We start from the raw sequence: 27,167 nt of genomic DNA, 5'->3' as shown, positions 1-27,167 counted from the left end.
GAATTAGCAACCAAGGTTTTGAACTTCCAGAACTTTGGTTAAATCGTCTTTTTCCTTCTCTGGAGAATAAGTGGATCCTTATTTCGCCTTCCTCCCTAGGTTTAAAACTAGAGACCCTTTCCAGATCAGCACAAAGAGCGTTTATATAGCCGCTCGCCTCCAGGCCAAGGTGCTCTCGCCCGGTTAGCTAGCCCGCGGAGCGGAGGCCCCTCGCGGTGCGCTGACGTCACTTCCGGCGCGCTGACGCTCAGTTCGGCGTGCCGACGCCTGCGTCAGCAAAGAGCGGGGCTGGGGGTACCGGGTTTGAAGTCGTGCGGGTCGGAGGACTGCCGCCTCCGCTACAGCCTCGGACCCCCTGGTCCCCGGCCGCGGCAGGGACGAGCTCGGGTAGGCGGCAGGGCAGATGCCCGAGGGCCCGCGCCGGGACGCCCCGCGCCGCACCGGCCGCTCCCTTCTGTTCCGCGGCCTGGGCCTGCGCCGCTCCGCTCTCTGGAAACTAGCGTCTCAGCGGCGCGGCGCGTAGCTCGCGGAGAGCTCCGGACCGCAGGCGCCCGGCCATGGCGGTCTCCAGGTGGGTTTAGCTTCTGACGGGCGAACGGAAGGCGACTCAGGCGAGGCACGGTCTCCTCAGCGCCCCCATCCTAGAGAGGAGCGGTTCTCATTGTCACTGGGCTCCGGCGCCGCTTTCCCTAGACTTCGGAGTTCACCCTTCTGTCGGCGGAGGTTTGGGCTCGGGTTACTCCTAGTAAATCGGTTCAAGAATTTTTTTTTCTTGTTAAATAGACGCTTTGACACGTTAGAGCTAGTTTTTCTTTTTCCTCACCATGTTTCTCTTGGTTTCTCTTCCCTCTTTCGGTTCTAGGAGAGTAGGTCTCTTACCTTTCTCAGTATTCTAAGGCTGATCTCCAACCTCCATTTCATGGGAAAACTTAGTAGTAACTGTCGAAGGGGGGGAAGTTTGAATTACTACTATCTAAGATGTTAAATTTTTTATTTACATTTTTAGGGATATGTTCTTTCCCGAGGTACTTTTTTACATTAAGGCTAATTTCTCCTTTTGTTTAGCAGTAAACATTTCATCGTCAGCGTTATAATCTTAAACAGATTATAAAAGATATATCACAAATTTTGAATTATTTTAAAATATTGCCTGTCAACAGGAAAGTCTACGAAAACTGTAGAAAAACTAAGGAGACATTTATTTATATAGCTGTAGAAGGAAAGTTCTCCTTTCCTCCAGTATGATAGAATGGTTGAAAAACTTGTGAGCAGTTTGATTTCGGTGGCCTTATGTGCAATTAAGTAAGGATAGTTTCTCTGTGATAGTCATCAGAAGGTTTCACCAAGTTTTTTAGATTTGATGAGATAACTTTTAATGAGAATTAAGAATTAGTTTCTTCTGCCACATAGACTGAAGGAATAAATGATAAAAACAAGTAGTTTTCATTCATTTTAGATAGTGGAACATACTCCTTGAGTACACTATGTGCTCGAGTTTTATCTGTTTTGCAAGGGAAAGGATAACCCATCCCTCACTGACTCTCTAGATAACTGATGAAATAGTGTGTGGGAGAAGCTCATGGGAGTTGGGTGAAGGGAGTTGCTAGGTACCTGTAATATAGGGTATCTAATTTTTATTTCACAGATTAATTAATCCATCCAGTATGAGGAAATTCTTATTTTTTATAAAACTGTCTTAAGAGAATACAAGTGGTATTTTCGATTTTTGCAAATACAGAAAGGTGTATCTTCTAATTTGTTACTTCCTGTATAATAATACATACGTATATGTATTATAAATACATTGATACATAAACTTAATATCAGATTTATCAGGCAATACAATTTTAAGGGGATGAGTACTTCCTTTCTTAGAACAGACTTTATTTTCACAGTTTTGGACGTAGCCATATAGAGACAAAATGAAAGTGTTTAAAAAGAACGTAGTCAGACTTGGCCAACACTAATCTATTTACAGACATTTAGGACACTTAATATTTCTGAATAAATGAGAGTGTTTTGAAAGCTACTGCCTTTTGTTCTGGATATGGCTGTGGCTCAAAGGGTAGGGGTGATTTTTCTGTAGATTTTTTTCTTATTCACTTTGCCAACATTATACTTAAAAAAAGCCCATAATGTTTGTATGAAAGAGCTATCTTTATGCTTAGTTTAATAATAAGTTCAAAAAAATTTTTTTGAGAGAGCTTGTGTGTTTTGGGAGTACTGTCAGTTAGTGACTTTTTCATCTGTGGATTCACTTTGAATGGCAAACTTTAGTTTCAGGCTGACCTTCATGCACTGAACACATTTCTGTGCTAACTGAACTTCCTTTCTCTCCTGTTGGTGTATGCATGTGGAATACAGATTTATTTTAATAGTATTTTATGTAAAATAGGTGGAAGATAGTAAAAGATATAAACATCATATGTCAGAATCAAATCTATAGTATTTTTTGCACTGTTTACATCAATGTGCATAACTGAGGAGAATCTGTAATATTTTTAGGACCTCATAAACATTTCCAACAGAAGAGAAATAGTAAATTGGTACTATCATTTCCTCAATTGTTAGGTCAAGAAATCTGGAAATATTCCTTCACTTCTGTCTCCCTCAATCCAACCAGGTACCAGATCTAATCCTGTCTGTTCTACCTTTCTTATTTTTCTTCAGTCAGTCATTTGCTACACCAGTTACCACAATCCTACTTCATGCCACCGTCATCTATAGTCCAAGACACCTGCAGTAGCAGCCTCTCCTTTTCCTGCCTCCCATGGTTCTCATTTCAATTTATTCTTCACGTCAGCTATTTTACTTGCTAATATGCAAATTTGAACATGGTCATTTTTCTGCTTAAAACCCTTTAGTTGTTTACTATTGCCTTAGGATAAAGTCCAGATTCCAAATATATCTTACCAGATCCTTTGTGGTGTGGTTCTTACTTCACCTTTTTAGCTTCATCTCTGTCAAGTTCTGTGCACCTCCCCTTTCCTCTGCCTGTCCCATAACCCCTTTCCCCCCAGAATCCATGTTCTCACCTCCCACACTTTATCTCTGGAACATTTCTTTCCCCATCTCAATTCTGTCGAATTCCAACCTTAGTTTTTTGGTCTAAGCCTATATGTCACTTTGTTCAGGAAGTCTTCTCTGGTTTTCCTTCATCTGAGCTATTTGTACCAATATGTACTCCTGTCAGTCATAATATTTATCATACTTTGTAATTGATTAACTGTTCCCACTGTTGTTGGATTAACATAAACTTTGTGAGAGAAGTGAATGTGTCTTTGATCTTTCTGTCCCCAGGAGAATGCCTGGCTTCTTCCTAGCAGGTGCTTAATACATTTTTTTAACTGAATAAGTGAGTGATTTTGTTTTTTGCTGTAATATCTCTCATGATTTCATCATAATTTATGAATAGTTTTTAGAATATTCCATAATTTAGAATATTTCCAGTGTTTTTCAGTGAGTGCTTTTGAGTTTACAATTTTTATGTCAGGAAGAAAAACTTTCACTATCACTTTGAATATTGACTAGGATTATAATTTTTTAAATAATCATCATAATAATTTTTTTTTTTTTTTTTGAGACAGAGTCTCACTTTGTTGCACAGGCTAGAGTGAGTGCTGTGGCATCAGCCTAGCTCACAGCAACCTCAAACTCCTGGGCTCAAGCAATCCTACTGCCTCAGCCTCCCCAGTAGCTGGGACTACAGGCATGAGCCACCATGTCTGACTAATTTTTTTTCTATATCTATTAGTTGACCAATTAATTTCTTTCTATTTTTAGTAGAGACGGGAGTCTCGCTATTGCTCAGGCTGGTTTCGAACTCCTGATCTCGAGCAATCTGCAAGCCTTGGCCTCCCAGAGTGCTAGGATTACAGGCGTGAGCCACCGATCCTGGCCCATCAGAATAATTTTTAATGCTTATGATACAGTAAATTATGTGATAGCATGGCCTTTTGTGTTGCAAATTGGATATAATGTATTTTGTGTGAGCCAATTTTGTAGACCCTGCCTTACAAGCACTTGATTTTACTGTACTTTGAATTGTAAGAATGTGGCAAATTATGAAATAAATGGCCACTCTATCTGTGGGTGAGTTAACTCTTAAAAAAATAACATTGTGACTCTCTAAAATTGCAAATATAATCATAGCATTTGAAGTTCTCCATAAAAGGCAGTGAAGTATCAGTGAAAAATGTATGACTCCTTTAGACTCTTAATAAAAAACACAGCATACAAATGTAGGAGTAGAGAACAATGTTGCCCTTAAGATGTGGATGCTGGAAAATCAGCTAAGCTCACTCACAGCTGCTTGACTTGCTGCCACAAAACCAACCTCAGCAAAAACCAAATTAGTATATATTATAAGCTTTCAGTGTGGCTTGTAAATAAGTTGTCATAATTGTTTTATCTTTTAATATCATTGTTTTGCTTTGTGAAATGTTCTTCTCCCATTACCATCTTAGTTGAGGTTGGGCCACCAACAGTAAAGGCTGCCTTCGAGGGATTGCTAAGACTTATTTATTGATGGTGAATCTGTAACTATGTGGGGTACGATCACTTAATCTAGATTTTTGAAAGCTTGCTTTTGATACCTTTGCCACAGTTGATTGAATTGACTGTTGTACATTGGCTAGCTAATAGAAACATAGTTTTTCCTTGATTATACTGAGTAAGTTTTAGAAATAATAGTTTTTCTCAGTGTTCAGTGCTCTAAAAGTCATGTCTAAAATGTCTAGATAGTACTTACGATTTGACTGTTTTAGGGTGTACCTAAGGTCTCTGACTTACATCTTTGCATTTGAAAATAATACAGTTGGTCAGAAAGGATGGTGGTTGGGAGGGTGGAACCAGAACATATCTTCTTATGGAAGAAACAAGTTGCTACATATGAGCAGAATTTTGCTCAGTTTTGTTAATCCCTTCTCTGAACTGCTGATATTTCAGAGACACATTGTTTCAACAGGCCTATTCTGCCAAATAAAAGGAAGTTTCTTAACGTGGGGGATGTTTAGTGGATCCTTCCTATGAACTGGGAAAAAGCTAATGTAGAAAAAGCTACTTTAATTACCTATAGAGGACAGTCCAGATTTGCTAGTCCTATTTCTCGCCTATTGGTAATTTCAGTCCATTGTAAGATTTATAGGAAGGAGTATTATGAATTATAATTTATTAAGTATTTTATACTTTATAAAAAAGTTATAGAGAAGCCAGAAGTAAAGGAGGCATAGAAGTGTTTGTGTTTCATTCCCTATGGTAAATTCCTCCATTTCTTGGTTTATTTCTCCAAGTACTTAGGTGAAGTTTTTTAAACTTTTGTTTTTGTTTTTAGTTGTAGTAACACTCACTTAAGATAAAATTCACGTTAACCATTTAAAAATGTATGAAGTTTAAACATTTTAAAATGTATTTTATATGAAGTTTTAAAGCCACAGATATTTCCACTAAAGACCCTAGAACAGGGCCGGGCGCGGTGGCTCATGCCTGTAATCCTAGCACTCTGGAAGGCCGAGGCGGGCGGATTGCTCGAGGTCAGGAGTTCGAAACCAGCCTGAGCAAGAGTGAGACCCTGTCTCTACTATAAATAGAAAGAAATTAATTGGCCGACTAATATATATATATAAAAATTAGCCGGGCATGGTGGCACATGCCTGTAGTCCCAGCTACTCGGGAGGCTGAGGCAGACGGATTACTTGAGCCCAGTAGTTTGAGGTTGCTGTGAGCTAGGCTGACGCCACGGCACTCACTATAGCCTGGGCAACAAGCGAGACTCTGTCTCAAAAAAAAAAAAAAAAAAAAAGACCCTAGAACAGTATGCTTTATGTTTACAATAAAGTCATGTAAGAGGCTATAGGTTGTTGGATCCAGGGTAGACCGGTAGGAAAAAATGTCTTGAAGGCAATACCATAGCTTTGTTATACTTTTTCGCCATTCATCATTCATTTAACTAGTATTTACTGAATGTTTCCTATGCTCTAGGTGCTAGAGATATAGCAGAGAATAAAAGTGGGATCTTCATTCTCAAGTTTTTGTTTTAGGGTAGGGTAGGGGTATGTAACTTAACAAGCATGCACTTGGCCCTTGACCTGGCTTTGGTGTGGTTTCACATCTTCATATTGATTCTTTTTTTTTGAGACAGAGTCTCACTTTGTTGCCCAGGCTAGAGTGAGTGCCATGGCGTCAGCCTAGCTCACAGCAACCTCAATCTCCGGGGCTCAGTGATCCTACTGCCTCAGCCTCCCAAGTAGCTGGGACTACAGGCATGCGCCACCATGCCCGGCTAATTTTTTGTATATATATTTTTAGTTGGTCAATTAATTTATTTCTATTTTTGGTAGAGACAGGGTCTCGCTCTTGCTCAGGCTGGTTTCGAACTCCTGACCTTGAGCAATCTGCCCGCCTCGGCCTCCCAAAGTGCTAGGATTACAGGCGTGAGCCACCACGCCCGGCCCGAATCAGCCCTTTTTTAAACTTCCTTCTCTTCTGATTATCTAGCTTCTTTCAGTCTGCTCCCTCACCAAGGGCCCTGTTTACTTTCTAACATAATACTGACCCTATCTCATGTTCTTTCCCCTTCTCCTACCAGTTCACTATACCAGCCTTTTCCATTGTGGCCTGGCCCTGATGCCTACCCTGCTTGTCTCATAGCTGGCAACCCTGGGGTAAGAGGTCAGACTGCCCTCTTGTCAGATCCTTTGTTTGCTCATCCCTTTGTTCTTCCTTTTGTGTGTATCTAATCTGCTACCCTGGAGAGAGGACTGGGGAACTCCAAAAGGGCCATTGAGTCAAGAGGACCAAAGACGCATTCTTGTGTGCCCATTCCTCCCTATTCAGGGAGGCAAGATTGGCTGCCATCAGAGTAGAAGAAGTGAGGATAAACAGGCCTGGAATTAGGTGAGAGAATGAGCTGCTCTGTTATCCTTGGGGCAGTTGGCTGGTGGAGGATCAGAGGTGACATGACCTGGCATTGGGATAAAAGACTCTGCAGAAAGGAGAGGTAAGGGGAACTGTCCAGTTGTGGGACAGGATCAGCATTAGGTTAGAGAGGAGTTGAAGGTCTTTGGGTAGGAATGTGGTTTTGAATGAAACTGGGTAGCAGAGGACTAAAGGAAAGTTTAAGAAGGATGGAAATTACGAAGGAATACAGTGCCTTCTGCATGGCCTCTTTCAGCTTGCTGTTTGGAGCAGACATAACTGCCTTATTCAGAATGCTGAAGTACTGCTGTGCTGATCTCACTTACTGAAACATTACCTTAGCATCAGTTCTATTACTTTTATAATTTGTTTTATGTAATATAGTTATTACAGATTAAGGATGTTTCTCAGAGGAAGCAAAAAGAAATTGTAACATAGAATACTCTTCCCTTAAAATTGGTACTTGCCCCCAAGAAACTTGAACTTTTCCTTAACTATAATTTTGGTTACAATTAATACCAACTATTTAATAAATATTTGAATACTGTGCAAAGTCTCATGGGAGACAGAGTCATTGAAGGAGGTGAAGCCTAATGTGCACAAGACATGACAAATTAATGTAAGAGATACCACAAAAACATAATAAATACCTAAATTGCTGTTCAAAATGAGAATTCTTTTGGATTTCAGAAGAGAACGTCATTTCTATTGTATAGTAGTCTGAAATGATTTCAATAAGGTAAAGGACTTTAGGTGAATCTTGATGGATAGGAGCTAACTGAAGAGTTAAACCAAGAGAAGCCCTTTTTTTCTTTTTCTTTCTTTTTTTTTTTTTTTCTGCAACATATTTCATTTCCATTGTTACAGAAGCAAGTTCAGGTGCACCTGAAGCTCACCTCTAACAGTGCATCTGGTTAAATTCCAGGGGACACACTTGTGCTCTCAGCTGTGCCTCCCACTGACATTTCCCAGTCCCTTACCTAGGCACACACCTAGATGCACACTTGCCCTCAGGTGCAGTGAAACAGAGTCTGCACCCATCTTAGCCTTAACCAATGATCCATTCTGGATATCTGGCAGAAACCAGCCAGGAAACCACCCCCTCCTGGAGGGGTGAGCTACTGTCACCGTGGCTGCGAGGGGTGTTACCTTGGCTGGGGACACATGAGAAGACATTCTAAGTGGAGGAAACAGTATAGGTAAAATTGTGGAAACCAAAAAGACCCATATTTTGGATAAAACATTTTTTTTCTTTTCTTTTCTGAATCCCTATGGTTATATGGATAAAACATGTTTGTTTTGGCTTACTATCTGGTAGGTAAATGTGAGCCAGTGAAAGTTTTAGAGTAAGGTAGTGATTTGATCAGAGGATGCTATAGAAAGTTAATCTGGCAACGGAATCACCAGACAGTTGGAAGTGTGGCACTGGAGCTTCCAGATGGCCTAGACATGGGGAATATTTATTTATACTTGGTGTAGAATTTCCCTAGGGAGAAAATGGTAAGAGATGAGCAGCAAGGATTGAAGCTAGGAGGCATTCATATTAAGAGTGGTAAGAATAGGAGAACCAAGGAAAGAAGAGTTTGGAGAACAGGGTAATATGTGAAAATTTAGGAAGGAAAATATTTGAAGAATAGGGTACTTGCTTGTATCAGATGTCACAGAAGAGTCAAGAAAAATTGACTTTATGAAAAAAACTATTGGATTTGGAGCTTAAGAGTTTAGTGGTGACCTTCAGTATGATGTTCCAGTAATATAGAAAGAAACTTGATTTATAAGGATTAAATTCTGTATGATGAAAGAAGTGATTTTAAACCCTTGTTCAAGATGCTTGTCAGTAAAAAGAAAATGTTCTAGAAGGTGGACATCATGCAGTTTATTTTCTCAGAGAGCTCTGCTTATTGGAAAATGGAAGGGAATGGATTAATAATAGTGATTTGAGATATTGGAGGAAGGATCATTGAGGATGGAAAGGGGATGTTATCAAGACAAAAGTAGGTCAGGAAATAATTTTTTTCTCATTTGTCCTTAATTCACTGTATACCAGTGAATTAATTCACTGTATCTTTAATTCACTGTATACCAATTCTGTAGCAAAAACCAAGAATTAACGGATAAAGGCAAATGTTTAGATAACCTTGAAGGAGAAGGGGAAATATGGTGTCAAAAGGTGAGATATGTCTGTGCACAGTGGAAATTAACTGCTGTATTACTCTTTTTTCTTTATGTGACTATCTTTATTTCCTAAAATAATTTTCTTAAAATATGTCCTTGTTTACCCTTAACTATAGAGTGAGTGCTGTGGCGACAGCCTAGCTCACAGCAACCTCAAACTCCTAGGCTCAAGTGATCACCCTGCCTCAGCCTCCCAAGTAGCTGGGACTACAGGCATGCGCCACAATGCCCAGCTCATTTTTTTATATATGTATTAGTTGGCCAATTAATTTCTTTCTATTTATAGTAGAGATGGGGTCTCGCTCTTGCTCAGGCTGGTTTTTTGAACTCTTGACCTTGAGCGATCCGCCCACCTCGGCCTCCCAGAGTGCTAGGATTACAGGCGTGAGCCACCACGCCTGACCTGTTTTGTTCTTAAACATTTGAAAAGTTTTGTAGTACCTTTACCCTTCTTGACTGAAAAAGATCTATTTTAGTTTTATTTCTTACCAGTTACAGTGATTTAATGACTATTAGTATTTGATAAATACTACATTTATTGTTTGGTTCTTAATGCCACACACACAAAAAACTTGTGCTTTTCACTTGCCTCCTTATAGGATTATCTGTTTTTTTTATAAAAGGCTTTCAGAGCTTTGCTTTATAACTTTTTAGTTCTATGTGAGAGAAAAAGAATTCCAGAAGGAATATGAGCCTCTTTGCGGTTTATTCATGCTTAACGCTCATGCTTAGCTTTAGGACCTTGCTTTTTTCTCTTCTTCACTATATAGAATCTGAGGGTATATTCACTAAATTCCCCTTGTGTAGAATTGAACACAATTGATATAATCTTGCTCCACCTTGTTTAAAGTACTCACTTGTTGCAGATATAAAGCCTCCTTCCATTTATTCTCTGTGGCATCATCCACTTTACCTCATTGAGTCTGATTAGTAGTGTAGTGGGGGGCTGCACCTATACAATATGTGGACAGGTGGTTGCAGTTACTTGTGACTTTGCCTCCCTAAAACTTTAGAATTTTCCTGTGTCCCAGAAATATAGTTTCCCATTCCCCACCTTATTCCAAGTGTAAGACAATTGTGATTTTATCACAAGCTTTGTTCTTTGTATAAGTGGCAGAACTGGGATTTGAGTTGAGGCACTGTGGCTGTGGAATTTGTGCCATTATGCTATTTGACTTTATAAACTCTTTCCTCAGGGATCATATTTATAGCCATGTGTATACCTTTAGTCCCAACTTTCTCTTGAACTGTAGATTTCTTCTTTCTCCTCCTCTTGCTGGCATTGTAGAATCAGGTCTGTACTTCTAGCCTAAAATTCTCTGAAAGTTTCCTTCTATTTTACTTCATGCTTCACATTTCTGCCAGATTAATCTTTCTAAAGCATAGGGATAGCTGTAGTCTCATTACTCCCTTGACCCAAGACCATCATGGTTGCACTGTACATTCAAAGGTCTCCACAGTAGAGCTTCACTTACTTCTGTACCTGCATCTCTGACTGTTCTCTTGAATGAACCCTGAATTAGAACCAAGCTATGTTACTCACTTCCCTAAATATATTCTCTCTCTTCTAATAGCTGTGCTCTTGTTTTCCCTCTTCTAAGTGTTTCTTCCCTTTTCCCTTTCACCACCTCATCTCCATCAGTATCGAAATCATTTTCTACCATTAAGATGCATCTCATACACCATTTCTTTTATGAAACCTTTTCAGTATTACACAGTTGGGGATGTAGTATTTGCTCCGTTCTTTCACAATTCTCAAAGCACTTTATACTTCTTTTCTGACACTTATCTTACCATACTCTATATTATAAGTATTTATATTATAAGTATTTATGTACTTGATTGCCTGCTCCCCCAACCCGAATAGCCAGTTCTTGGAGATTAGAGATCAGGCATCTCCTGCAGCCCTAGCATGGATATTTTTTTTTCAAATTGTTTTTTATTATTATTTTAAATTGACACACAATTGTACACATTTATGGAGTACGTACGGTGTGATATTTCAATACTGTATGGAGTATAATGATCAAATAAGGGTGATTAGCATATCCATTACCTCAAACATTTATCATTTCTTTGTGTTGGGAACATTTAAAATGCCCTCTCTTTTAGCTATTTGAAAATATACAATAATATGTCATTAATTATAGTTACCCTACGGTGTTATAGGATACTATAACTTATTTGCTTCTATCTAGCTATAATTTCATTTCCATTAACCAACCTCTCTCCATCCCACCACTATCCCCAACCAGCCTTGTAACTGCTATTCTATTTTCTACTTCTATGAGATGAACTTTTTTAGTTTCCATATATGAGTGAAAACATGCAGTATTTATCTTTCTGGGTCTGGCTTGTTTCACTTAACATAATGTCCTTCAATATATCTGTGTTAGCTTAGGTCACTTTTCATAGAATTTGCTCAATAAGTTTATTGACTCAAACTTAAAGCATATGAGGAAACACATTCAGAATAACCATTATATTTTTGTTATTTTAGGCTTGATCGTCTATTTATTTTACTGGATACTGGAACTACTCCAGTTACAAGAAAAGCTGCTGCGCAGCAACTTGGAGAAGTGGTGAAGCTTCATCCCCATGAACTAAATAATCTTCTATCTAAAGTAAGAACTGTTTTTCTTTTAGTATAATACAATTGTAGAGACTTGTCCATAGATAGGAACACAAAAGTAAAGGTAAAAATCATCTTATTTCAGTAATAATTTGTGATCTTCAAATTCCTTTACATATTTTAATATTTCTCCGAATTTTTTTTTTTTTTTTTTTTTGAGACAGAGTCTTGCTTTGTTGCCCTGGCTAGAGTGAGTGCCGTGGCGTTAACCTAGCTCACAGCAACTTCAAACTCCTGGGCTCAAGCGATCCTCCTGCCTCAGCCTCCGAAGTAGCTTGGACTACAGGGATGCACAACCATGCCCCACTAATTTTTTTCTATATATATTAGTTGGCCAATTAATTTCTTTCTATTTTTGTAGAGACGGGGTCTCGCTCTTGCTCTGGCTGGTCTTAAACGAATATTTTTAAATTTTTTGCTGTTTCTTATTTTTTTGTCACAAGATTTACAATTTTTTTTGAATCAAGCTTAATTGTTTAAGGGTCTTGACAATATAGAACCTTTTGCTTGTGGCACAAACTTGAATCTGTCCCAGTTTGGTAATGAACTAACTTGTTTTTTTTTGTTTGTTTTTGTTTTTGTTTGAGACAGTCTGTCTCTGTTGCTCCAGCTAGAGTGCTGTGGTGTCAGCCTAGCTCACAGCAACCTCAAACTCTTGGGCTAAAGCAATCCTGCTGCCTCAGCCTCCCAAGTAGCTGGGACTACAGGCATGCGCTACCCTGCCTGGCTAATTTTTGGTCTATATATTAGTTGGCCAATTAATTTCTTTTTATTTATAGTAGAGACGGGGTCTCGCTCTTGCTCAGGCTGGTTTCAAACTCCTGACCTCCAGCAGTCCGCCTGCCTCGGCTTCCCAGAGTGCTAGGATTACAGGCGTGAGCCACCGTGCCTGGCCTGAACTAACTTGTTAATCTGGTTTCTTAGTGGTCTAACTTGTTCTTAATGGCTAATAATTATATCATAGTTGGTAGTCTTCATATGGGTGAGTACTGACGGGCAATGATTGAAATATATGAGAAGCTAGATGTCATATTACATCTTTAGTTATCAGCTGTTTGAAAGTGGAGGCTTTCTGTTTTGGTGGATTAGTGTTTTCATAATCCTATCCCATGTTCTTTCCTTAAGCAATGGCTGTATTTTTACTGCACTCTGTAGGCTTGCTGAAGTATACCTCTATGGTAGTAAGTGGCAAATTCCATGTGTTTAATTCCCTAGCATGTAAAAAGCAGGAGTGCTTTGTGTGTGGGGTGGGGGTGGGAGAAGTTGGATATAGGTTAGGGTGGGGAGCAGTATGATTGCCCAGACACTGGAAGCCCAAGATACCTCTCTTACTGCAGTCCTATCCTCTTTTGTTCTCATTTATTCCTCTGTGATATTTGTAAGTAGATGTTCTAAGCCCTTTTACAACATACACAAATCTGCATTGTACATTTGTGACCATAAGGACTAACAATGACTCTCTTTCCAACATACTCCCACTTAGATATTATCAGGACTTTCTAACTATAAAATGGAGATGGAGAGACAGTGATTTGATACCTATAGGCTCCACATTCTCAGAGTGAAGAAGGATGCATATAAGGCAATATTATACTCATATATAAGGTGGGGACACAGAGAGGCATACACATTTCTTCCCCTCCTTCTAAGAGAAGAAATGGAAGATGGAATGACCTAAAACTGGAAACAGTGAAAATGACTAATTTATACTGATCTGAGAAAAAGGTTTCCAGCCTTCTAAGTGAGTTCTGGTCTTCTTAACTCAGACCTCAGCTTATTGGCTGCCCCATAGGATCATTACAAAAGAAGCAAAGTTTGTCTTTAGCACTGTCTTGCCTCATTTCCTCTTTTCTCTGCCCTCAGTGTTTTCCTGTTGCCTTTTGGTTTTGTGGTGTTTTTTTTTTTTTAAGCAGCTTTATTGAAATATAGTTTACATATCATAAGTGTACAATTCAGTGATATGTAGTATATTACCATAGTGTGCAACAGCTATCATGACAGTCTAATTTTTAAACATCACCACAAAAAGAGACCTCATACCAATCTGCAGTCACTCTCCATTCCTACCTCTCATATCTAGTCCTGGTCAACCACTAAACTAACTTTGTATGTCAAGTTGCCTATTCTGAACATTTTATATAAATGAATCATGCAATTTGTAATTCTTGTGACTATTTATTTTGCTTAAAATAATGTTTTCATATTTCATATTCATATTGCCAAATATTCCATTGTATGGATATGGATATACTATACATATATACCATATCTTATTTATTCATTTATCGGTTGATGAACATTTGGATTGTTTCCACTTTTTGATTGCTGTATTATGAAAAATGCTGTAATGAAAATTTATGTATAAATTTTTATATGGAAGTATGTTTTCATTATCTTTGGTATATACCTGGGAGTAGACTTGCTGAACCATATGGTAACTGTGTTTAACTTTATGATGGACTGCCAGACTTTTCCAAAGTGGTTCCACTATTTTACATTTCCAACAGTAGTATATAAGACCTCAGATTTCTCCACATCCTTGCCAACACTCATTCATTGACTTTTTAATTATAGCCATCCTAGTGGATATGAAGTGGTTTGGATTTGCATTTCTCTGATGACTAATGATGTCAGGCATCTTTTCATGTGTCTGTTCATTTGTATATCTTCTTTGGAGTACTAATAGATCCCTTGCCCTTATTTATTTATTTGTTTGTTTGTTTGTTTATTTTTTGAGACAGAGTCTCTGTTGCCCTGGCTAGAGTGCTGTGGCATCAGCCTAGCTCACAGCAACCTCAAACTCCTGGGCTCAAGCAATCCTGCTGCCTCAGCCTCCCGAGTAGCTGGGACTACAGGCATGCGCCACCCTGTCCAGCTAATTTTTTCTATATATTTTAGTTGGCCAATTAATCTTCTTTCTATTTTTAGTAGAGACGGGGTCTTGCTCTTGCTCAGGCTGTTTTCGAACTCCTGACCTTGAGCTGTCCTCCTGCCTTGGCTTCCCAGGGTGCTAGGATTATAGGCGTGAGCCACCACATCCGGCCCCTTGCCCATTTTTCAATTGGGTTATTTGTCCTTTTATTATGGGTTGCAACAGTTCTTTGTATAGTCTGGATATAAGTCTCATATCAGGTATATGATTTGGAAATATGTTCTTCTAGTCTGTGGGCTGTTTTTTCACTGACTTGAACATCACTTGTGCTTCTGGTGTCATATCTAAGAAACAATTGCCTAACCCAAGATCACAAAGATTTAGGACTATATTTTCTTCTAAGAGTTTTATAGTTTTAATTCTTGGTTTTAGGTTTATGGTCCATTTGGGGGTTAATTTTTGTACATAATGTGAGGTAGGTATTTAACATCATTCTTTTGCATGTGGCTATCCAGTTGTTCCAGCATCATTTGTTGAAAAAATTATTATTTCTCTGTTGAATTTGTCTTGGTAACTTTGTTGAAAATCAGTTGACAGTAGACACAGGTTATTTCTGAACTCTCAGTTCTATTCCATTGATCTATATTTACATCATTTTATCAGTACTACAGAGTCTTATTTACTTTTGCTTAGCAGGAAGTTTTGACATCAAAAAGTGTGAGTTGCCTGGCATGGTGGTATGCACCTATAGTACCAGCTACTTAAAAGGCTGAGGCGGGAGGATCATTTGGGCCCAATAGTTCAAGGCTATGATGTACTATTATCATGGCTTTGAATAGCCACTGCATTCCAGCCTGGGCAGCATAGCAAGGCCCCATTTCTAAAAATTTACAAAGAAAAAAAGTGTAATATAAGCCTACCAACTATGTAAATTTTCTTCAAGATTGTCTTGATGATTCTGGGTCTCTTGCATATCCATATGAATTTTAGGATCAGCTTGTCCATTTCTGCAAAAAAGCCAGCTGGGATTTTGAGAGGAATTGTGTTGAATCTAAAGATTAATTTAGGGGCTATTACTTTACTTAACAATATTAAGTCTTCCAATCCATGAACATGAAGTGTCTATTTATTTAAATCTTTAATTTCTTTTAGCAAAATTTTAAATGTTTTGAAGTTTTCAGTGTACAGGTCTTATACTTTTGTTAAATTTATTCTTAAGTTTTTCTACATTTTGATGCTATTGGAAATGGCATTGTTTTCTTAATTTCATTTTCTGATTAATATGTAGTAATATGGTTGATTTTTTTTTTTTTTTTTTTTTTTTTAAGACAGAGTCTCACTCCTGGGCTAGAGTACCGTGGCTATCAGCCTAGCTCATAGCAACCTCAAACTCTTGGGCTCAAGCTATCCTCCTGCCTCAGCCTCCCAAGTAGCTGGGACTACAGGCATGCGCCACTATGCCTGACTAATTTTTTGTGTATATATTTAGTTGGCCAATTAATTTCTTTCTATTTTTAGTAGAGATGGGGTCTCACTCTTGCTCAGGCTGGTTTCAAACTCCTGACCTTGAGTGATCTTCCCACCTCGGCTTCCCCAGGGTGCTAGGATTACAGGCATGAGCCACCATGCCTGAAATATGGTTGATTTTTATAAATTGATCTTACAACCATGTTGCACTTATCTATTCATTCTGCTGTTTTTTAAACTTTTAAGTCTTTTTGTATTAAGCAATGGGACTTAATAAAAAATAAGTACTTTGCTTTTTTTTTTTTTTTGCTTTTTAATATATTAAATAACTATACTTTTCTTAAAATACACTTCAGCATGTTTTTGTTAAAAGTTTCTTATTTCTACTTTGTAAGGGAGTAAGTGATAGTTCCTGTGAATGGTAGACTCTTGTAAATGATTTTAATAATTGTGATGTATTTTATATATATTTGGAGGGCTGCTGAGTTATAACTTAATAACAAGTAAATTTATATTTTTCTATTCTGGCTACCTTGAGCAAACAATTTTTTTATGTATAACTTTTATAATTTTTAAGGTGTTGATATATTTAAGGAGTGCAAATTGGGATACCCGGATTGCAGCAGGACAAGCTGTCGAAGCTATAGTGAAAAATGTACCTGAGTGGAATCCAGTGCCAAGAACCAAACAAGGTGCTTTTAAGTGGAAAAGTAGTTTGAAGTAAACACTTAATTGTAAAATCGACTATAATATACATTTTATATTTTAATAATTTTAATTTAAAGGGTTAATTTTCATGCTTTCAGGTGCAGCTTTGTCAGGAAATTATATTGAATAAGGTGATTTTCACCACACTTAAAAAAAACTGGGATAAACAAAATATTTTTACATGTATTTTAAATTATTTATTTTATGGTATGCTTGATTTATAGAGATTATTACTTTGCCTCAAGAAATTTACATTCCAAAAAAAGAAGTTAAATCAATACGGTATAAATATTTGAAACAGTCTATTTTTTCTTCTTGTTGCTGGGAGAATAGTATTGTGTAGTTATTTTCTAAATTTAAGCACAATTATATATGGATGTTTGGAGTGATAAGTCTTTAGTGTTATTTGTGTGTGTGTGTGTGTATGTGTATGTATGTATGGAGATGGTTTCTTGCTGTGTTGGCTGATCTCGAACTCCTGGCCTCCAGTGATCCTCCTGTCTTGGCCTCCAAAAGTGCCGGGATTACAGGTGTGAGCCACCATGCCCAGCCAAGTCTTTGGTTTTTATGTGCCCTTTGGGTGTCTCGTAGTGGAAAAAATTTTGTTTTCTGACTGCCTATAATGACATTTAAAAACACAAGCTTTTGAAAGTTGTAAAGGTATACATTATAATTAAGTCAAAATTTAAATATGGTGCAATGAGATTCATTTTCAACTTATAACATCACTTTCATTGTCTGTCTTAGCTAGCCTAAATTTTTTTGCTTTTATTTGGTGGCATCTATTATTTTGAATTAGTGTATTAATTTATCTTCTCTCATCAAATGAAATGTATGACCAGAAGTAGTTATGGCTTGTTTCAGAAAAGAGCCTTTTCTTTTTCAGCTCATTATCCCTGCTTATTTAGATATGTAGAGATACTATAACTCAGATCCATTTTTAAAATCTTGTTAAATTAGTTATACTAGCATTAAAATTTTTGGTGAGGTTGTTTGTCATCAGTGGAAAACATAAAACATTTGTAATAGTTAATCTAAGTTAAACAATTATACTTTAGTTTACAGATGAATTGCATGCAAGTGCCAGCTAAGCAAACTATTAAGTCAGTGAGCAATTACAATATATTTTAACATTTATAATGACATAACCTTTTGGGGGAGGAATACAGAACATTTTATAGATATTTCTAGACCTCAGATGATATATAATTTTAGCAATTCATCAGGAGATTATAATATGGGAAATGAGTCCTGTTGAATACATAGTGGCCTAGCCATTCCTCAAGTATAGGGAAGGATGATGCTTATTAACCTTGTTCGTGAATACATTCTGTGAATATTTTTGTCTTCTAATGTAGCACTATAATTAATGCATGCTGTTATCGTGGTATTTTTAAACTCTTTAACAGTAAATGGAGACAGCATGATGTTTAACATATACATTTCAATATAGGGATGCATGTCTTCATATAACATTGTGCTTTAGTGGTTGGAAACAGTTACATACATACACACTGGGAGCTAGCAATTTAATAATTTATTCACGGATAACTAAGAACTGATCATAAATAAATCTAAGTACCTTTTCTACCTCTTCCACTTTTACTTTTCTTAAAATATTACTTACTACAAGTAATGATATATTATTTTATTTCATTCCATGCTTTTGAATGAAATTAATATGGTCAAATTAATATTTTTAAACCTCATCTAGAACCTACTGCAGAAAGTTCTATGGAAGATTCATCTACTGCAGATAGATTGAATTTTGACAGGTTTGATATATGTCGATTGTTACAACATGGTGCATCACTCTTGGGATCTGCTGGTGCAGAATTTGAACTCCAGGATGAAAAATCAGGTATGTGGTAGTCCTATAGAAGAAAGTCTGACATATTTATGTGTTTTCAAACTAATTTGTCACGTGGTATGCTGTTGTTCAGTTATGTGTAATCTAACACGTCATGAAATATAAATTGAGGTCTGTGTGGGTAGGGCGGGTTGAAGATAACTAGCAGTATTTGGTCTAAAGCTACAATGTGAGGATTTTTTTTCCTCTGAGTATGTACTATGTAGATGTATCATTAATTGATACATATTAATATTTCAGCAACAATTTTGTTATATAATATAGAAATTATAAAGTGTAACACAAGAGCGTTAGTTTAATAGATCTTAAAAGAGTATAAAATAAATGTTTTGGCTGTTCAAGATTGTGGCCTGGAATGGAAAAAAAACCTTTGTATTTTTAATGGATTTCTGTAAGTAAGTTGCCCTTTTGACTAAAAACCCAAACAGGCCGGGCGCAGTGGCTCACGCCTGTAATCCTAGCTCTCTGGGAGGTCAAGGCGGGCGGATGGCTGGAGGTCAGGAGTTTGAAACCAGCCTGAGCAAGAGCGAGACCCCTGGGAGGTCGAGGCAGGCGGATGGCTGGAGGTCAGGAGTTTGAAACCAGCCTGAGCAAGAGCGAGACCCCGTCTCTACTATAAATAGAAAGAAATTAATTGGCCAACTAATATATATATATATATGTAAAATTAGCCGGGCATGGTGGCGCATGCCTGTAGTCCCAGCAACTCAGGAGGCTGAGGCAATAGGGTCGCTTGAGCCTAGGAGTTTGAGGTTGCTGTGAGCTAGGCTGTCACCACGGTACTCACTCTAGCCTGGGCAACAAAGCGAGACTGTCTCAAAAAAAAAAAAAAAAAAAAAAAACCCAAACAGAATAGTGTTCTGTTTTGTTGCTAATTAATCATCATTCAGAAGCTAAGTTAATCTTGAAATGATCTTTAATCATCTTATAAATAATGTTCATCTTATAAATGTTCATCTTATAAATATCCATTTCCTCTTGCTTGGTATGGATTCTATTAAAAGATCTAGTTTTTTTGTTTTGTTTTGTTTTTTTTAGCAGAAAATCCACATATTCAAATATCCCATCACCTCATTTCTTATATCAATGAGGTCTTAAAAGTTATTATACAAGTTAAAATCTCATTAGTATAAGTTAAAATCTCATGATGTTTCCCTTTTACTTTTCTTTTACTTTTTTCCCTTTTCTTTTACTTTTTTTTGGGAGAGTGGGTTAAATAATTATTTCTTTTTTTAATTTCAGTAGATTTAGAGGGTACAAGTGTTTTTTATTATGTTGATGAATAGTATAATACTGAAATCAGCACTTTCAGTGTACCTGGCACCAAAATAGTGTACATTCTACCTGATAGATAGATTTTTATCCCTCAACCCCGCCAACCTCCTCCTTTTTAGTTTTCAACGTGCATTACACTTTTTGACCATATATACATCTCTTTTAGCTCACACTTAGAAGTGAGAACATGTGGTATTTGTTTTTCCATTCCTGAGATACTTCACTTAGGATAATGGTCTGCAGTTCCATCCAAGTTACTGCAAAAGACATTATTTCATTCTTTCTTATGGCTGTGTAGTACTCCATAGTATATATGTATATATATACACCACATTTTCTTTATCCACTCATCAGTTGATGGACACTTAGGTCGATTCTATGTCTTTGTAGTTGTGAATTGTGCTGCTATAAACATTCAGGTGTAGGTGACTTTTTCATAAAATGACTTATTTTTCTTTGTGTAGATACCAGTAATGGGATTGCTGGATTGAGTGATAGGTCTACTTTTAGTTCTTTAAGGAATCTCCATACTTTTTCTTATAGATGTTGTACTAGTTTACATTCCTACCAGCAGGTGTATAAGCATTCCCTTTTTACTGCATCCTGTGCCAACGTCTATTGTTTTTTGACTTTTTAGTAATGGCTATTCTGATAGGGGTAAGGTGGTATCTCATTGTGGTTTTAATTTGCATTTTCTTGATGATTAGTGATGCTGAACATTTTTTCATATGTTTATTGGCCTATGTTTATTTGTTCCTTTGAAAAAAAATCTGTTCATGTCTTTTGGCTACTTTTTGATGGGGTTATTTTTTTTTCTTGCTTGTTTTTTTCTTGTTTGAGATCTTTGTAGGTTCTGGGTGTTAGCCCTCCATTTGTCTGATGTATAGTATGCAAATATTTTCACCCATTTTGTAGGTTGTTTATTATTTATTTCCTTTGCTGTGCAGAAAAATTTTTAGTTTGATTAAGTCCTATTTATTTTTTTGTTGCTGTCTTTGCTTTTGGGGTTTTAGTTATAAATTCTTTGCCTGATGTCCAGAAGAGTTTTTCCTATGTTTTCTTCTAGACTTTTTATGGTTTCAGGTCTTACATTAAATCTTTAATCCATCTTGAGTTAATTTTTGTATATGATGGAGAGATAGGAATTTAGTTTCATTCTTCTGCATGTAGCTCTCCAGTTTTCCCAGCACCATTTATTGAATAGGGTGCCCTTTCCTTGGTGTATGTTTTTGTCTGCTTTGTTGAAAATAAGTTGGTTGTAGCGATATGACTTTATTTCTGGATTCTCTGTTCTGTTCCATTGGTCTATATGTTTACCTTTATACCATGCTGCTTTGGTTACTATAGCTTTGTAGTATAATTTGAAGTCAGGTAGTACGATGCTTCCAGATTTGTTCTTTTTGCTTAGGCTTGCTTTGGCTATTCAGGTTCTTCTTTGGTTCCATAAGACATTTAGAATTGTTTTTTCTTGATCTGTGAAAAATGATGTTGGTATTTTGATGGGAATTACATTGACTCTCTGCACATCACTTTGGACAGTATGGACATTTTAACAATGTTGAATCTTCAAGATTATTTTGGCTATTCTCATTCTGTTGGATTTCCATATGAATTTTAGAATCAGTTTGTCAATGTCTGCAAAAAAAAAAAAAAAAAAGCCAGCTGGGATTTTGATAGCAATTGGGTTGTATATCAATTTGGGAAATATCAGTGTCTTAACAATATTTAATCTTATGATATGTGAACATAGAATGTCTCTTCATTTATTTAGATCTTTAATTTCTTCCTCAATATTTCATATAGTTTTAACAGTACAAGTTTTAAGTTTTCTTTTTGGTACTATTGCAAATTAAACTCTTTTCTTTTTTTTGAGACAGAGTCTCACTCTGTTGCCCCGGCTAGAGTGCCGTGGCATCAGCCTAACTCACAGCAATCTCAAACTCCTGGGCTCAAGCCATCCTCCTGCCTCAGCCTCCTGAGTAGCTGGGACTACAGGCATGCACCACCATGCTCGGCTAATTTTTTCTATGTATTTTTAACTGTCCAATTAATTTCTTTCTATTTTTAGTAGAGGTGGGATCTCGCTCTTGCTCAGGCTGGTCTTGAACTCCTGACCTCGAGCTATCCTCCCACCTTGGCCTTTCAGAGTGCTAGGATTACAGGCGTGAGCCATTGCGCCTGGCCTGAACTGTTTTCTTAATTTCATATTTGGGCTTTTGTTTCTTTAAATCTTTTTTTTTCTTGTTTGTTTTTTAGATTGAGTACTTTGTACTGCTCTGGGAATACATGGAGGAATCGCAATAAAATCTCCTAGAATATTTTGTTAGCTAGAACACTAGTTTCCAATCATAATTAGGTAATAGAGTTTATGGGATGTTCAGAAATTATTGTGAATGTGACTTGTTTTATTGGTGGCAGAAGGGGTGTTTTAGAAGTTCTTCTTTCTTTTTTATTTTAATGGAGTCTGGTCTGCTTATATTAGAAAACTTCTTAACTGATTTGTAAGAAATGTATTTCTTTGCTGTTTAAAGGTGAAGTGGATCCTAAAGAGAGGATAGCACGCCAACGAAAACTATTGCAGAAGAAACTTGGCCTTAATATGGGAGAAGCAATTGGAATGAGTACTGAAGAACTCTTCAATGATGAAGATTTGGATTATACCCCAACTTCAGCAGCCCTTGTAAACAAACAACCTGTAGGTAAAACGTTTGGTTGTTTGATTGCAAGTAATAATACAAAGGATTTGCTTTATTTTGCTTATGTAATTGTAATTTTTAAAAAATTCTGTGCTTATTTCTTCTCATTGCTGCTTAGTGCCACCAACATTTTGTGTTTTTTAAACTGGATATTTGGTGACAGATTTTACAGAGACAGAAACTCAGCCTAATAACTAGATACTGGACTGTTAGATAAAAGTTGTAATGAACTTTATTTCCCTCCTTTCGTTTTTTAAGAGATACAGTCTCACTTTATCACCTAGTCTGGAGTTCAGTGGCCTGATCATATCTCACTGTAACCTCAAACTTCTGGGCTCAAACAGTCCTCCTACCTCAGCCTCTCCAGTAGCTAGAACTACAAGAGTATATGACCATGCTTGGCTAATTTTTTTATTTTTTGTAGAGACAGGGTCTCACTATGTTGGCCAGGCTGCTTTCCCAAACTCCTGGCCTCATGGTCCTCTCACCTCTCACCTCAGCCTCCCAAAGTGCTGGGACTACAGGCATGAGCCACCACACCCAGCCATGTAGTGGACCTTTCAGGAGCCACTGATACTGAAAAATTCTGTTTGCTCTAATTGCTCTTTTTAGTAAGAGACAGTAAGGGCTATCATAGTTAGATATGATGATAGAAGTCTTTAGAGCTATGATTCTTTCCCCTCCCCTCCCCTCCCCTCCCCTCCCCTCCCCTCCCCTCCCCTCCCCTTTTTTGGAGACAGAGTCCCACTCTGTTGCCTGGGCTAGAGTGTGGTGGTATCACCCTAGCTCACAGCAACCTCAAACTCCTGGGCTCAAGCAATCCTTCTGCCTCAGCCTCTCGAGTAGCTGGGACTGCAGGCATGTACCACCATGCCTGGCAAATTTTTTCTGTATATTTTTAGTTGTCCAGTTAATTTCTAAGTTTCTTTTTATATACAGCATTTATGTTATCAAAAGAAATTTTTTGCTAGTAATTCGTCGACATACATGTTCCCAAGCCCCACAGGCAGCCCTTAAGTTATACATGCATCCTTCCTGAAATTTTCTATATATATATATATATATATATATAAACATACACACACACAAGCATATATATGTGCTTTTTAAGCCATGTTCACCTTTTCCCACTGTATACTTAAAATTGTACTTAATATTAAGCTTATTATTAATATATTAGTATGCACAGATTGACTACATTCTTTTTTGACAGCTTCATGCTATTTTGTCTTGTGGCTGTACCATAATTTCACTCTCTTTTCCTCCTTTTTCCCTATTCTTCCAATTCCCAACAGATGTGCATGTGCTTCTTAACCTTCTTTATACCACAGACTCTTTTGAAGCTCTAGTAAAAGTGTATCTCTCTCTTCAGAAAAATGCACATGTAAATGAAATGTTACATTTCAAGGGATTCAATACTCTCCTCCCTGTCCCCTCAGTGTCCTTTTAAGGGCCCATGGATGCCATTAAGAATTTCTACTTTGCAGTCATGAATCCCTTACCTTGTCCTTCCCACGACTTTTCCCATTGCTTCAGTAGAGAATGTTTCCATTTGCTTTTGTAAAGTATATTTTTTAGGGTCGGGGTGTGTGATGATGAATAACTTACAGACAAAAACCATGGCAGATACCGAGGGAAAAGAGTATAAAAAGGCAGAAATATAATGACAATTAGGAAGGAACAGAAGGAAATGGGGTAGAAACAGGAAGTATAAGATATAAATAAAAAATAAAGAAGAAAATAGAATAAAATAAAAGAGAATAAAACTGCAGTAATGAGGCCGGGTGTCTTGACTCACGCCTGTAATCCTAGCACTCTGGGAGGCCAAGGTAGGCGGATCGTTTGAGCTCAGGAGTTCGAGGCCAGCCTGAGCAAGAGCGAGAACCTGTCTCTACCAAAAATAGAAAAAATTAGCCGGGTATGGTGGCGCATGCCTGTAGTCCCAGGTACTCTGGAGGCTGAGGCAGAAGGATCGCTTGAGCCCAGAAGTTTGAGGTTGCTGTCAGCTAGGCTGACGCCACAGCACTCTAGCCAGGGCAACAGAGTGAGACTCTGTCTCAAAAAAAAAAAAAAAAAAAAATGCAGTAATGTGATTGCAGTATGGGTAATTGAACGTGGTGTAAGAAAATGAATGGGCAAGTATATTAGAGAAAGTGGGTTATAGACCTCAGAATAGTTGGATATGGGATGGGCAACAACCCTTTGGAATTTGCAAGATCCAAGTTTGGTTGGCCTTATATATCATGGCCATTTGGGGGAAGTTGCTTAAGTTTAGTTGTTGCCGTAGACTCTTTAACACCTGCATTGCCTTGTATATATATACCAGTGGTTCCTGGACTAAGACAGCAGCAGAACATCCACAGTCTTTATAGTGTCTCCTTTGAATGGAAAGGAAACAAAGTGAATAGGCAATGAGTGGTTAAGAGGAAAGGAGCATGTGGGTTAAGTTGACCATAGGATGTTGGACCAACCACTTATGCCTATAATTATTTTCACTTTTTCAGCAGATAATGATTACCAGTTTCTTTTACTGGCATTTACTCTTATAACTTTTACGTGGTATTGTGGTTATTTGAAGTCTCACCTTTTCAAAGCCTTCTCTGTGGGTTAGGATCATACATTTGTGTCACATCTGTGGTATTAAAAAAAAGTTAAGCATATGCATATCTGTTGAGAATTGAAAGGATAGGGAAGGAGGAGGAAGTGAATGAAATTATGGTACAGCCGTACAGCAGAATAGCATGAGTATGTCAAAAAAGAATGAGATCAATCTGTATATACTGAAATTTATGTGATCAATCTGTATATACTGAAATTTATAGACTTCTGAGGTTAAGACTTTAGGGCATTACTTTTAATTTTAAAATTTCAAATTCAGCCTTCTTTTATTCTTTTTAGACTCTTCAGGCAGCTGAATTGATTGACTCAGAATTTCGAGCAGGAATGAGCAACAGGCAAAAGAACAAAGCTAAAAGAATGGCCAAATTATTTGCAAAACAGAGATCCAGGGATGCAGTGGAAACTAATGAGAAGAGGTAATAATCTTTTTCTGCTTGTTCACTTAAAACAGTAATGCTGTGTAGTTTAAATCTGTGTCTGCTTAATTTATAAAAACATTTTGCTGACATTATGGTTAGCTGGCGAGTACTGTTTGGATTGTCTTACTCAGTTGTCAGAGAATATTTATTGTTACTAGAGACTAAGACCACTTTCCCAGAAAAATGCACATGCACAGATTTTTTTTCTTACTGATTATTGGCTGTGAATGAGGGTTGAAGGTCCAAAAGTGGGAGAGCATTCTAGGCAGAGGGAATAAGTGTAAATGCCTTAATTATGGAATATTCAAGAAATCAAAGGAAGGGCAGTATGGCTGGGATGAGTGGACAAAAGAGTAGTAGAAAATGAAGTCAGAGAGGTGGTTTAAGGACCACAACTTAAGAACACTGCATTAATAAAGTGAGAGGTATTTTGACAGTGTTCCATTACCTGTTCCCCCAGCTGGGGCTGTGCTAAATAGCAGGTAATAATTTAGGCCTGCTTACTTAATCCTGTTGTAGGAAAGAACTCTGTGGGTAAAGTCACTATCTTCACTTTGTTAATGAGTTAATAAAAGTGACATCTATGCATAGCTTAGAGCAGCATTTCTCAAAAGTTCAAAACTAAAAGTTCAGATTCTCAGGCCCCACTCAGAACTGTTAAATCAGAATCTTTAGTGGTGTCCAAGAAATATTTGAGAAAATGATGAATAATAATGAATAATAAGTGAATAATAAAAATATTTTTTAGACAAATAATAAAAAGCCTATGAAAATAGGGGTTTTGTTACAGATGACATATTTTGTTCTTTCTATTCACAGAAAGCTAAAAAATGTTTAGTGTTTGGGGATAAGTATTAAACATCTACTTGATAGAAATTTGAACTTGGGGTTAAATTTCAAAGTGTAAATAAAGCCTTTATTGAGCTTCATAACTACACTTTTTTTTTTTTTTGAGTTAATAGCTCAATGTAGTAACCTAATAAATGTTTCTACTGGTTTTTATTCATACAAGCACTTTCACCCAAAGAAAATGTTGGAAATATTAAACTTTATTTTTCAGAGTTCATGAATCATTCATTCTACAAATATTTATTAAATATCTTCTCTGTGCCGGGTACTGTTCGAGGCACTGAGGGTAGAAGATTGAATAAAATAGTTAAGAATTCCTGCCTTTGAGGCTTACATTCTAGAGAGAAAGAAAGATGGGAAAAAATAAGGAATATATTGTGTGTATTTATGTATAGAATATGGATCATGTTAATGGTAATGGTTAAGAGGGGAAAGAAGATATAACTTGGAAGGAACATGTGAAATGTTTTTTGGGTATAGAGTTTGAAATTTTAAATAGGATGATCTGGAAGGGCATCACAGAGGTGACTTTCCAAGATCTTAAAGAAAGGAGAGTTCTAGTTCTAGGGGGTATTCCAAATAGAGTGAGTTATCAGGGCAAATGCCTAGAAGAGGAAATATGTCAAACAAGTTCAAGGACATAAGGTGACCAACCAGTGTGGCTAGATTA

The 27,167-nt window shown here is 37.3% G+C and overlaps 1 protein-coding gene across 1 annotated transcript in view; it reads left to right on the top strand.

Annotated features, from left to right (window-relative positions):
• The first annotated feature begins 249 nt into the window (after nt 1-249).
• The window catches only part of BTAF1 (B-TFIID TATA-box binding protein associated factor 1), a 91,128-nt gene continuing 64,210 nt past the window's right edge, over nt 250-27,167 (top strand). Inside the window, exons 1-6 of the mRNA XM_076009983.1 lie at nt 250-571; nt 11,591-11,714; nt 16,639-16,753; nt 18,484-18,630; nt 22,446-22,609; nt 25,509-25,645. Of these exons, the coding sequence (XP_075866098.1) occupies nt 558-571; nt 11,591-11,714; nt 16,639-16,753; nt 18,484-18,630; nt 22,446-22,609; nt 25,509-25,645 (701 nt within the window). The 5' untranslated portion in view covers nt 250-557. The remainder of the gene's footprint in view (nt 572-11,590; nt 11,715-16,638; nt 16,754-18,483; nt 18,631-22,445; nt 22,610-25,508; nt 25,646-27,167) is intronic.

The sequence above is a fragment of the Microcebus murinus genome, chromosome 14 (genome assembly GCF_040939455.1).
Source record: "Microcebus murinus isolate Inina chromosome 14, M.murinus_Inina_mat1.0, whole genome shotgun sequence".
In the NCBI taxonomy this organism is placed as follows: Eukaryota; Metazoa; Chordata; class Mammalia; order Primates; family Cheirogaleidae; genus Microcebus; species Microcebus murinus.
Note: the sequence above shows the minus strand (reverse complement) of the source record. Positions and strands in the feature narration are given on the sequence as shown.